The following is a 13,832-nucleotide window of genomic DNA, read 5'->3' as shown; positions in this document are numbered from 1 at the left end:
AATCATTTTCTCAGGAAAGAATTAAATAATCTACATAGTAGTGTTCCATGTAAAGGTTCAGTTACTACCAGAGATGTACAAGACAAACATACAGCTCATATTGAATAGGACTGGGACAGTGCATACAGAAAGGTGGAATGAAACAGTAGATCTGCCCACAGAGCACCACCATGATAAATGCTTTCTGTGGTCTCTCAGTAAGGGAATCCCACTTTCAGAAAAGCAGATTGGCCTGATTAAACATATGCCCCTTCATGGCTCGCATCTTTCCCAAAGTTATGTCTGAACCTTTACAATATATCATTTATCATACTGGAAGCTTCCTTTAAAAAGATATTTCAAGGCAGAACTGGGCCTACTAAAAGCAGGGAGACAGGGCCACATTTCTGATCTCCAAGGTCAGTGCCTTGAACTATGTTTTCAAGTTATGATGATCATTTTAACAACATACCCATGAGCCTTTGCTAAATATGCAAATTAATTAATTTAATTAATTAATCTCCAAGACACTGACCTTGGAGATCAGTAACTTGGCCCTGTCTCCCTGCTCTTAGCAGGCCCAGTTCTGCCTTGGAATATCTTTTCAAGTTATTTTTGAAATGCTCACCATAACTTGAAACAATAGTTCAAGGCAGGACTAAGACTGCTAAAAGTAATGGGATAAGACCATGTCCTGGATCTCCACACAGGCCAGAGGAGTGGGGCTGAGGAAGGCCCAACTCTGCACACTTTGCAGGGGGCGGGACTGGGGCATTCCTGGCTCCCTGCAGCAGGGAGGGGGTGCCTGGAGGAGGCTTTGTCTCCAGACACCGTTTGGACCCCATATGCCTCTGCTAGAAGGGCTGGATCATTTAGCATTATTATGTTATCTATGGCCAATGACCCATTGCAGCCTGTTCCCTACCCTCGCCCTGCTCTTGCCCTATGCAAAAAGTTTCACCAACCAGAAGTGCTCTTGCTTTCTTCAGGGATAGTGAAATGCACACGTGGGGCATGAGGAAGCATGTTGAGGCAAAAAAATTCCTTTCTCAGCGCATTGCAAAAAGGAAGTGCGTCAGGACAAAATTTTTTGCCCCAACACATCTCCTCTCCCAGAGCGTTGCAAAGAGGAAATGCCCCAATGAACTTCCAGTCCCACTTCGTGCCCCAGTGCTGGTGGGTAATCAGCCTATGTAAAAACATCAACGTAGACCTCAATTAGACATTAAACTTCCCACCTCAAAATATAAAACACTGATTAAGTTAACTAGGGGCCCCTCCGCACTGTAGGATTCGACCTTAGTTCAACGTAGGTCCAACCCGGGTACTCCGCACAGCCGTAGCATTCGAATCGTGTCTGTCTCTGCTCCCCCCCCCCCACTGTCAAATTTTAGAGCTCGACTGGGAGGTACAACTTTCTGGCAAACTCGGGTTGCACTCAAGCCGAAGCTGGCGGAGTGCGGAATCTCCCTCGCCTCGACTCTGCCAGCCAGCCAATCACAGTGCAGTATTTTGGCCACGCGCAGAACGGGAGACTCGCGGCAGCAGCGAGAAGCGCACCTTTTTAAAAATCCTCCTACGTAGCTCCTACGTCGGTAAACGGGAAAAAAAGGGACGCGCACTCACGTTTCCCGCCATAGAACGTCAGCCAATCGGGAATGAGGAGCGGAAGACGCGAGGACGTAATCTCGCCCTCTGAACTCGGCTTCAGAGACACGAGCCAGCTGCTGTGCAGAGTAACAGAGGAGTCGAGCTCAGGTAACGATTTCCGAAGACACGAGACGAACCCGAGCTGCCTCTGCTGTGCGGAGGGGCCCTAGCTCAGCTTTCAGATACATAGGAACTAATTGCAGCTATTACATGTTTTTAGCCTAAACATTTTAGATCAATTAAAAAAAAAAGCCTCCTGCTCTGTATGCAGACAAACTATGAGACTTTCTAGATGCCTAACTAAACAAACTGGAATTGTTATCATATTAGAGGAACCTTTCTATCTATCATCAGCAATGACAAGTTTCACAGAAAGCTGAAATCTCCTCATGAATACTCCTTGCCAAAAGGCAGACCCCATGAAGGGAAAAACAATTGCTCCCAGGGCTGGCAGATGATCACTTTGCAACCCAGAGCATGAAATTTAATTACTCTTTTATCATCTGTACAGCTGCAAACATTATTAATAGCTACAAAATTGTCCAGACCTTTTAGGAAGCCAGTTATGCTATTTTTTTTTTAATCCTGAGGCGGCTAGTAGCGCTATTTGATTGTCTCACTGCATAAAGGAGAATAAGAGACTGAAACCTGTCAGGATACAGCACGTAATGGAGAAAAGTGAGACAGTCAGAAAAAGCAATTCTATAGAAGAATGCCTGAAGTGTATACTTTTTGACAGTAGTTTTCATTATCAGCAGTTTTCTCTTTAAGATGTTTTTGTTGCAAAGGAATAAGCCTCTCAAATTCTTTCCTTGCATTGTTTCTATAACCCCCCCTTCCCTCCCCCGCAACGAACTGTTCTGCTGCAATCCACTAAAAACAAAACCCAAATAAGGACTTCAAGAAATGCAGAAGCATCAAATTCTATTAAAATGGCATCATTACATACAAAGATGCTGACCTGCATCAGGCTGTCTGATCTGATGGATAAAAAAGTTCTGGCTGAAACAGATGCCAAAAAAGAGAACAGAATGGATACAGATATCAGAGAAGCTCTGAGACATGAATGCAGCGACAACAGCTCCCCATAAACTTTGCCATACCTGTGAATAATAATAAAATTTGTGTGGAAAGTGTTCTCTTTTTTATTTTAATGATGTTAAAAATCACACATAGTCTAAAAATTGAAACAGTGGCTTAAGTACATAAAAAAATCACAGCAGTAGAAGCAACAGTTGTATTAAGCCACATCCATACATTGCAGGATATTACACTATTGTTGTATTACAGAAATTATTTGCAGTTTTATTATAATGTGTAGGCAAGACAATGTAACTGTGAATTATCACTGGAAGGGAACAATAGTGCAATACCCAACTATGTATGGATGCAACTATGTGTTCTGCCATTAAAAATCCTGAAAATTCCGTTATTTATAAAATCTAAATATTGATTCCATTAGTTTAGCATCTAGCATATAGAAAATAAAAGGTTTGAGTGGGAGAAATACCGGTAAAGTGTTTCCTGTCTGCTTTTGTTTGCTCAGCAGGTAGGAAACATCTTCAACCCTGGGTGAAGAAAAAAGATCACTAGTTAGTGATTTTCAAAAAACCTGGGTTGAGAGAAATACAACATTTTGAAAATGTTTTGCGGAAAACAGTTGTACAGACTTCTTCCCCAAAACACTTTTTAAAATGTCCTAAAGACATTTTATTTCTGCTGTGTGAAATTCACCATTGACAGTCATAATTAACAGTTTACAATTGGACTTCAAAGGACTGGGGTTACAAAAGACTCATGAACCCAGGGAAATTTTTCACATTTCATATTTTTAGATTATGAAGACAAAGGGTTTGTTCATATTCAAAGTCTTCCTACATAAGTTACTCTTACATTTTTTCTGGTTATAACCATTGTGGCCCAGTTGACAACTGGCTAGACTATTCCTATTCTGAACTGTCTCTGTGTCAGAGGCGTAGCTAGGAAAATGTAGCCTGGGGCAAAATTTGAGTTTGTCTGTGCCCCCCCCCCCTCCACAGTGTAGGCAACTACCCGCCCCACCACTACCAAACAATGATTTTTTGCACCAGATCATTTCAAAGTCACCATCACATTATAGAACATGCCCCAACTCACAAATCTGAACCCAGCAATGGTCCTGCGATCCATGGGCAGGAAGGTTTCCTGGGGATGAGAGTGGTGGAGGCTGGGAGAGCTTGCTCTGCCCATGGATCCTGTGATCCATGGGCAGAGGAGGCGGGAGCACCCCTTTCTCTCTGAGAGGGACCCTTTCAGAGTGAGAGGGGCGCTCCAGCCTCGGCTTTTATTTTGTTTTTTTAAGCCAAAAAAGGGACCCTTAAAAAAAGCACCTGGCTGGGCGCTCCTCAACTGGAGGGGCACTGAGCCACCCTGTGGAAGGCTGCTGGTCACCCCACCTCCATTGGAACCCATGCTCTGATGGAGGTGGGCTGGGCTGGCTCAGCAGCAGCCTGCTGTGATTTGGCTGAGCACTCCTCAACTGGAGGGGCAACCAGCAAGCCTGCAGAAGGCTGCTGGCCATCCCACCTTCATCAGAACCCACATCTGCAAGCAGGCATGGGTTCTGATGGAGGTGGGGTGGCCAGCAGCCTTCTGCAGGCAAACTGGGTGCCCCTCCAGTTGAGGAAGGTGGTAGTAGCAGCTTGGCCTGGAAGGGCAAGCGAGGGGCCTTTCTGAGCCAGGGAGCGCTTCAGGCCTCGGAAAGGCCCGTTGCTGCCTCTCCTGTGGAAGGGTGAGCAAGGGGCCTTTTCGAGTCCCAGAGAGATCAGAAAGGAACCTTGCTCACCCTCCCTGGTGGGATTCAGACGGTTAGCTAGCTGCTGAATCCCACCACAAGACCACGGCCTCCCCCATGTGCCCCACTTACCTTATCTGGCAGCCAGGCTGGCGGGGTGAGGGTGGAAGGAATCCCCCGGCCATGCCCAGGAAAGGAGGAGGCCCAGCCCTTCCAGGAAGAAAGAAGGGTGTGATTGGGTCTCCGCGCAACATGCATGTTGCACTGAGGTCTAGCCACACCTCTCCTCCTTCCTGGAAATGTGGACGGTGATTTTTCTGCCCCTTATGTGACTCCCATGGAGGCACCCAGGATGTTTGTCCCCATTATCTCCCCGTGGCAACTACGCCACTGCTCTGTGTTCCAGTATTCAAAAGTATACTATCATCACAAAGGCAATGTTGTAAGCAAACACAGAGACCCCAGATGAAGTTCACCATTTACATGGTGCAGAATTTACATGTGGAAACTTAACTTGCAGTTTCCATGTTTTTGGAGCACATGTGAATGTATAGATAGCTTCCACGTGAAACCACAGGATTACTTTTTTCTTAGCTGTTTGGGGAAGGGATAGATGTAGCACTGTTAATTAGGACATCCACTTTCTGTAGGTGGGTGTTCCATATTAATAAGAGAAAGCAACCAGTATACAAGACTTGGCATCTGACAAAACTGCCCTTGGCTTAAGCACTCCTTGAACTAGGCCTTCTGCTCAGCTGGATACATATGAATTGCCTCACAAACACTGCTGCTTCTTTATCTCTGGTTTGCGAGAAAGAAATCAAGCACTTAAACAGATGGATTAGAATAGCTCATAGGCATGCATAAGTGTAGGGATGTGTGGTTGCTCTTCACACTTACTTTGTATGTTTATTGCAGTGAGACCAGCAGAACATGGTAAGCCATCTGCCCTGTAATTTAGCTAAGATAGTCATGATAATTAAATAAAATGCTTATGTTCAAAAGCACTGTATTTCTGAATACCAAAATACTAGAGAGAATGGGAAGGCTGTTGCCTTGTGCATTTCCTGTGAGCTCCCTGGAAGAATCTGGCTTATGTTAGAAAGAGGAGACTGAAGTAGATTGACCTAGGGTTGCTAGTCTGTAGGCAGAGCCTGCAGATCTCCCAAAATTACCACTAAGCTCCAGTCTACATGAATCATTTATTTAAAACATCTATTCAACCTTTCTTGGAAAAAAATTGCTGTTTTGGAGAGTGGAGTACAAGGCATTATACCTGTCAAGATCACTCCCCACCCTAAACATCACTCTCACAGGATCCACATTCAAATCTCTATGTATTTTTGAACCCAGAGTTGGCAACCCCATAGTGACCATTTCTCTGATCCAGCAGGAATCTTCTTTTGTTGATATATAGTGTAAAACATAAATTATATGAAGTGAATTTAGAAATGATTTCTTTAAGATTGATTTGCAGATCCTGGCATCCATGAAAATTCATCCTTATCCAATTGTTTATGGAATGCATAGCTAGCAGACCAGATCAAAATTGAAGGTGCTCAGTTGCAATGTACTTTAAAATGATATAATATACGGACAAGAAGAAATTACTGCTTACCTGTGTCAAACCCAAAGGTTGGAACAATGTCGACTGTTCCATGAAAAGCTCCTGCCCATGCTGAGGTAGCACTGGTGACAGCAGTAGAATCTGTCTTGGCTGCATCACAATGTGGTGGAGGAATCTTGCCTGTACAAACTGAAGGCATCAGCAAAGGTCTGTACCCTGGTTCAAGATGTGAAGTTGGTGGGTGGTGGTGATGCACGTGTGCATGGGGATGATGGTGATGCATGTATACATCATGCATGTGTCCATATGTAGGACTCACCTGAGATGCCAAAGGATAATGCCAGGATTCTGACAAGCTATGAGGAGGAGGTGGAACAGTCTGATGCAGGGAACGTCCTGGCCAGTTGCTAGGATCTGCTGTTGAGAAGGTGCTTGGTGCAGTTACTGGAAGATCATGATGAAGTCCACCTAAGCATGGTGGAGGTGGAGTTTGATAAGAACTGGTCCAAAATGAAGCTGGGAAACCACTCCTTTGGCTTGCTATTGTTGCATTCTCTTTTTTTAAAATAAAAAACAGGTATAAATGAAAATCATTTTTCAAATGTAGCTTCAGTAACAAAACTGTATAGCTCACATTAAAGGAAAATAGGTTCCTTTGGAACGAAGATATTCATGAAAGCAAATAATGGAAAACAGGAGACAATCACAACAGACAAAATATAGAAAGGAACCCACATTGTAATATTTGTATTTTAATCACTGCAGTTATTTATTCCTCTTATTTCTCTTTATATGAACTTTAAAAGGGGCTGTGATGGACCAAAGGAGCAGACAGAGGCAGAAAGCCAGAATGTGAAACATTAGTCTCTTACAGAGCCTGAGAGTGTGAGTGACTGGCTGGGCATGGGTGCAGTTCTAGAAGGACTTACAGCTTAAGACAAGAACAGAGGGGATTCAACTCTGAGATCCAGACAGAACAGACTTGTTTAGTGTCTAGGAAAGACCTGTGGTTTTAGCAAGAAGAAAGTATTAGGAAAAGAGAGGCCCTAATTCTAGCCAGGAAAAGGGATTTACTTCTCGGGAAAGAAGAATCCCTACCCCAGGTTCTTAGACTAGAGCTAATCAGTCTTCTGGACAGAGCAAGTTGAACAGAGGGAACTGGCAGTGAAAGAGACTGTGTCAGAGAGGGACCCATTCTCTTGTCAGAAGGAATTACCTGCTGTGGGGCAGAAGTATTCGCATCCCTAGTTCTTCAAAAGGTTTGCTTCAAATGTACGCACACAGAGAAAAGCTGACCAGCAGCCAAGAAATGAAAAAAAAGAAGACCTTAGGAGAATTAAGAATCTCTTTCAGATATTAGGAGTTGAGAGATTTTTCCCCTCATGATCCCCTGCTTTCACAGGGGCTAAAAGAATGTTAATAAACATAAGCCTTTTAATAGTAAGCATATTTGGAAACTGGCAAACAAGCAGAACTTAGAACCATGCTTAGCAAAACTCCAATGCCATTGGATTGTGAAATCACATATTTTAAATCCCTTCTTTCCAAGGAGTGGTTAGTGATGGTGCTATACTTGCACAGTTTCCATTAGTTTTCTTGCCAAAACTTTGATCTGAAGAAAATGTTAAAAGAAAATATCTTTGCAGAAAGTTTGAAAATAAATTTAGAAGCCAGACATTGCAACAAATTATGGTATGACCTATGTTTGGTTATTAGGAAGCAAAGTCTAAGTAGCCCAAAATTAAGAATGGGGGGTGGGGTGGGGGATGTTTGATCAGTCAAATATATGTTAAAAGACCATACAAAATGCTTGCATAGTAAACTCTCCAAAATCTAGGGTGGAAATTACCTTTAGAAATTAGCAAGTGCTTCAACTCCCTTTAGATTTGATTCCCTTATAAATATGGTGGAACCGTTACCAAACATTTTTGGATGCTTCAGTTCCCCTTCCCCAGGATCCTGAAACCACCATGTCAAGAGACTCTTTCCCCTTGATTTCTCTCAGTGGCTTTTATGTCTAGTTATTCAAAGACATCTCAACTGCAACTTATACATAATTTCTTATAGCTAAAATTAAAATTAAGCAACTTAATGTTTAGATGGGGATCCTCAAAACTCCCAAGGCGGGGGAAAATCCCATCTCCCTCTCCACCCCACCCCACACAGACAACTTCCAGCCCAGCTGCAAAAAATTGTGGAAGCAGCCATCCCATCTTGTCCCCATTTGATTCCTCATGTCACCCCATTCCCTTTTTCTGCAAACTTCCATGTCCCTTGCTCTTAGCAATTTGCCCAAAGCAGTTCAGGTAGATGCACTGAGGCTTCACAACTCCCTCCCTTGACAACTTGCCCAACTTGCTTTGGGCAGGTGTGTCAAGGCTTCCCCCAATCTCTCTCTTCTTACTCCTTCTCTCTCTCAGCTGCTCACCAGAACTGCTCTGGGCAGGCACACTGAGCTTGCACAGATTGCTCCAGGCAGGTGCACCAAGGCCTTTGCTTGAAGCCATGCCCAGCATGGTTCCTGGGCTGCACTGCTGCTGACAACCTGATGTATTTTAAGAGTAATTTAAAAAAAAAACATTATTTTTTAGTTTTCATAAAATAACTGGATTGTTTTAAAATTAAAAAATTATGCACTACCCAAAGCCTACATATTATGTATATATTATTCCATTTAATACTGGACTGAAGACATAAGAAAAATAGCTGCACATCACCTGTGGATAAGGCATCAGAAGTGAACTCAAGTATGCAAATATGACAATAAATTAAAAAGGGGGGAAACCTCAAATACGACTGGTAAATAAATATGTTCCAGAAAGGATGGAATGCTGAGAGCTGAAGAGTATTGGTTAAAGAGAGTAAAGGAGGGAATGGAAATCACATCCTTTAGAGCTTAGACAGTCCCAAATAAGGAAATTCTGGAGTAAGGATTTCCAAATTGTCATTTCTTCCTTCCACCACTACCTTGATCCTCAAGTGTCCCCAGCTTGTATTTCCAACCAGTAATTGCAAATGCACTATTTTTAATAACCTTGAAGAGCTTTGTTGACTAAAAATATTGTATGACTTTCCCGATTGCCCTTGAATATTCAATTTAACAAAAGTAGCAACTGTCTCAGTTAATGAATTCTATATTAAAAAATATATGCCAGCAGAACTGAGACACTTTGACCTTCTGAAAGAATTAGAATGCATCAAGGTGACATTCAATTTACTTCTTTCAAACTACTAAACTTCTGATGATCATCTGAGCATGCATCTTATTTGACCTTTAAAATGTATAGTGCTCTCAGACAACAAAATCTGTCTTGGCTGCATCCCACAGTGTATCCCACAGTGCCTTTTTCTATGCTCCAAACAGGAAGGTTCCCAATATTTTGGACTGACAGATCTCTTGGGAAATCTGAGTAATTTGTATTTCAGTATACTGATATGCAGCATGGTAGTGTGTTTTCTCAGAATCAACACTCACTGACTTCAATTGGATTTACTCACCAGTAAAAGCTAATTTGTAGATTTAGTGGAACAACAAAAATAATTTAACCCCCCCCCCCAAAGAAACTTGTCTGCTGTTACCATTTATGATAAAGAGGGAGTAAAGGAAAATGCTTGTTTGTTCACTCCTTTAATATCTCTTTGCTAAATCAATATGAAAGGATGCTCAGTATCAGATGACATTATACCCCCATGCTTGAGTGTACACAGAGAAGATTTAGCCTAATTCATATTATTACATATATGTGAACAGTTATCATAATTCAACACCCAAACAATACACATATTGTACAACTATGTTGTAAATAATGAAACTGACAGGTTGGAGGGACTTAGGCAGCCCATTCCAAAGGGATTGTGGCAGTATGAGGCCCACACAGCTTCCAGTGGGTTTCAGGCAGCATAGGGAGGGGAGAAAACAGGGAAACTCCTGGCCACCTGGAGAATCCCTTTGGGAAGACCAACTTACACCACACTTTTTGGTGGTGTAACCACCTTCATGATGGCTAGACGGAACTCTTTTCCATTGCCTGTTCTTTCCTGAAGGATTCCTACATGTTCCATAACCCAAGCAACTCTGCGCTTGTGGGGGAAAAATGCCAAACTCTCTTTCTTACATTCTTTTTGACCATTAGCTTTATAATGACCTGCATGAGAAACTAATCACTCCATCAGTTCAAGCTAAAACAGCCCTGAGCAAAAAGAAGCAACTTTCTTTCTTCTTGTCTGCGAAGGATCAGTTCTCACCAGCTCTGTTGTTAAGTTTCTATCATGCATACTAAAAATGAAGTCAGACAAGAAAATAGTGAGCTGTTCAACCACTAATTTTTTTGCAACCTATTAATTTTAATGCTTAATAATCTTAACTTATATCTTTATATGCCAATAAAGGTATAAGTATCTGTATCAGGTGGTGTAAGTCAACTGCCAATGTCGGGGACATTCCCAGGCTGAAAGTTCTTTGGGAGCTGACTAAAGTTGACTCCATCCCCAGTAATACTCCCTAGAAGGCTGGTACAGCCTCCTTTGGTACAGGAATGACAGTGTGGAAGAAAACCTCTGGGTTCTTATGAAGTGGCGCCCTGCCACCAAGGTAAGTCTCTCTGTGCTGGCATTCATGCCACAGTTCTGGCAGCTCAGAAACCAGGGCAACCCTTCAGCACAATATATATATTGTACTGAACTGAAAATTAAAAGCTTAATTTTTTTGTTTTTCTGTATTTAAAATGTCTGCCATTTTGACAAGACATATCTGGAAAGGTGATGTCTTGATACTTTCATTATATACAGCATTATTTCTCCAGGCAAGAACTCTTTATTTGTAGATGTCTACATATGAGTCATTCAAGTATAAGATATGTAGACTTTGTAGAAATCTGTCATTTAAAAAAATGCATGTGAATACACCCTAATGCACAAATAAAATTCAATGCAAACTGCACAAAATCAATTGTGCAACATAAAAAAGTTTTAACTAAACCACTGTTTATAATCTTACCTCTCCATAGTGGGTTTAGCCCTGCCTTGTTTTTGGAAATGACAAACTCTGGGTTGAAGCTGCTAGTTTGATTTAATGCTCTTGAGAAGTGTTCATCCACTACAGACTCAATATCCCCCTGGAAGTAAGTGAAAAGGACACAGCGAGAGTTAAGGTACTCCATCTCAGCAGGCTGGTCTTTCTCATCTTCTTCTTGTTTGTTAGGAGGGACTACATCCAGAGATTCCTGCATCTTGCTATATACAGCAAACTTAGTCTGGTATAAAAAAACAGAAGAAAACAACAGACAGTATATTATGGAAACAAATATGCTATTAGCTCATGATAAATGATACATTTTATAATTTTACCAAGAACCATCCCACCAGTTCTGTAAATAAAACATTTATTTTTGAATATCTAAGGACTATTATGTAGGCAAACCAGCTTGTGCTCCCTTAACATCTTGTTGCAGTGTCCCAACTTGGGTGACAGAGAAGAAAATTCACCTAATGCAACTGTAAGTTGAAGTCCTTCCTAATGGTTTTTCTAATAAGTGCAAGTTTCCTTTCACAATCCCTTTCCCTGAGCAGGCACAAAAGGTTGCCTTTAGATGACAGGTAAGCAAGAACCATTAATAGCCACCACTCACCAAGGAAAAATCTAGCAGTATAGGCCTTAATCTTTATTTAGTACAGAATATAGAGAAGTACAGAATACAGAGAAGAAACAGAAGAAAAGCTAACATGGTGAAGAAATAGAGCTGGCACCATCCTAAATTATCTCAGGTACACCAACAAAGGCATGCTTAATCTGCATTTCAAAACTCATAATATTAGCTGTATAATAATGTAGTCCTTATTGATTGTCATATGAATAATTACTTTTGTTTAACTTATAATACTTCTGAGTAATTATGTTTTAGAAACTATCCTATTCTCATAATGCAGTTCAGGCATTATCTAGTTGCCATACTTTCACTGGGCTCAGTATCATATGTGGAGAAGGTTGATATTCCATGGATATGTGGGTGACAGAATTAAGCCTTTTGTAAGAAAAAAATTCTGAGAATGAAACATTGTCAAATATATGAAACAAATGTGGGTTCTTCAATAATTCAAACAACTGTTTCATTTTTTTACATAGAACCAATTTATAAAAACATCAGATATCAAACATGATTAAATGTGATGAGACTGGTGAGATAAACAAAAAGTTTGGAAAGCATAAGAATAGAGGGAAATAATCAAAAAGCTATGTTGGATGGAAGTCTTTGAATAGCTATTCCCATATTTTTTTTGCTCAAATCAAACCAAAATTTCAAAATAAATATGTGTGGAGATCCATTTTGCATGGAACATTTTTTTCAGATGTTCCACTTTACAAATGTTTTCCAAGAAGTTCCATTCCTAATACTCTGGTAGTGCCACCCGATTTTGGCTAATATGTTGGGAATGAAAAGGGGTCATTTAAGTGGTGAAACTGTCTGAGTTATAGTTATCAGCCATACCACCTACTACAGATGTCACATAGGCCAGGAAAATAGGGATATCAACATGGAGCAGCATAGAGATTTATTTTCTGCAGTCCAGCAAAATAACAAAAGGATGCTTCTCACCTGATCTTTATGTGTGCCCATCTAGAGATTAATTTCTCTTAGAGCAAGGGTCTGCAACCTGCGGCTCTCCAGATGTTCATGAACTACAATTCCCATCAGCCCCCGCCAGCATGGCCATGCTGACGGGGGCTGATGGGAATTGTAGTTCATGAACATCTGGAGAGCCGCAGGTTGCAGACCCCTGTCTTAGAGGTATCAACTTTACTTAAAAATATAATCCTTGGCAGTTTAAAGTGCTCTTCTTCAATAAAGGTAAGCAGTAAATGTGAGTTTGAATTGTATTATCTGAGGCCGTTTCTGCACGAATGCGGAAACGGCCGGGTCGGCGTTTCTGACGCCGACCCGACGACGCTGGGACCGTCCACACGGACGGTCCTGGAAAGAGCCGGGCAGCCGGCGTCGCAGAGTGCCGGTGCCCGGCCGACCCGGCATCTCCCCGGGCCTCCGGTGCGTCGCCGAGGCCTGGGGACATGCCCCCCTGGCCCTGCGTGCCTGCTCCAGCGGCGCAGGGCAGGGGGGCGTGTCCCCAGGCCTCGGCAACACGCCGGAGGCCCGGAGACAAGGTAAGTGCCAGGTGGGGGAGGCGTCGTGAAGCCGCTGCCGTTCGCTCGGCAGTGGCTTCGAGGCGGCGTTTCCCCAACAAGAGCGCTTCCAAGTGCTCTGGGGAAACGCCGGCTTCGCGGCGGTCGGGCAGCGCGGCTGCGATGCAGCTGCGCCCCCTGTGCGAATGGCGGCCTGGAGACGGCGTTTTTGCCATCTCCAGGCCACCATTAAATGCCCGTGCGGAAACGGCCTGAGTTACCAAAGTACAGTCTTTCATTCCCTATCTTGTCCTCTGTCCATTCTTAACCATATTTGTTGTGGTTGTGACTATTAATAGTTTGGTGTCATGTTTGTAGTAACAGTAGCTGGTCAACTAGGTAGACACGAGACAAAGATTCTCTGGAACACACTCTCCTATTGGCTGGCTTTCTGACTAACTATTAATTTGCTTGCCTACTTAGTCACAAATCTGGTGCCCATGCTGGTGGTGTGGTAGCCATCAAATGCCTTGTAACCCTATTCAGAGCATTCAGATAGGATTGGGCTTGGAATAAAAGAAACTATTCACCAGCATTTGGCAACCAATTATCTTAATCCCAAATCAGATCAAAGGAGTTGCCAGGTCTATAGTTTCCCTTTCTCACAGATGTCCTGGTGTTGTATTGAGTAAAACTTGGCTTCTCATTCATAAGGTTCTTGATTCAACCCCTGTGGTGCCTGATACTTG

At 42.5% G+C, this 13,832-nt stretch overlaps 1 protein-coding gene across 6 annotated transcripts in view; it reads right to left on the bottom strand.

The window, feature by feature from the left end:
• VGLL3 (vestigial like family member 3) overlaps positions 1-13,832 on the bottom strand; it is a 37,636-nt gene that overhangs the window by 10,938 nt on the left and 12,866 nt on the right. For 5 of the 6 annotated variants that reach the window (XR_007244414.1, XM_048495624.1, XM_048495625.1 and 2 more), the window contains exons 2-3: positions 10,966-11,221; positions 6,021-6,524 (exon numbers count right to left, since the gene is read on the bottom strand). Coding sequence is in view for 5 of the 6 variants with exons in the window: in XM_048495624.1 (XP_048351581.1) it covers positions 6,021-6,524; positions 10,966-11,221 (760 nt within the window). In the remaining variant the exon portion in view is untranslated. The remainder of the gene's footprint in view (positions 1-6,020; positions 6,525-10,965; positions 11,222-13,832) is intronic. The other variant, XM_048495628.1, reaches the window with a different exon arrangement.

The sequence above is a fragment of the Sphaerodactylus townsendi genome, linkage group LG04 (assembly GCF_021028975.2).
Source record: "Sphaerodactylus townsendi isolate TG3544 linkage group LG04, MPM_Stown_v2.3, whole genome shotgun sequence".
NCBI lineage: Eukaryota > Metazoa > Chordata > Lepidosauria > Squamata > Sphaerodactylidae > Sphaerodactylus > Sphaerodactylus townsendi.
Note: the sequence above shows the minus strand (reverse complement) of the source record. Positions and strands in the feature narration are given on the sequence as shown.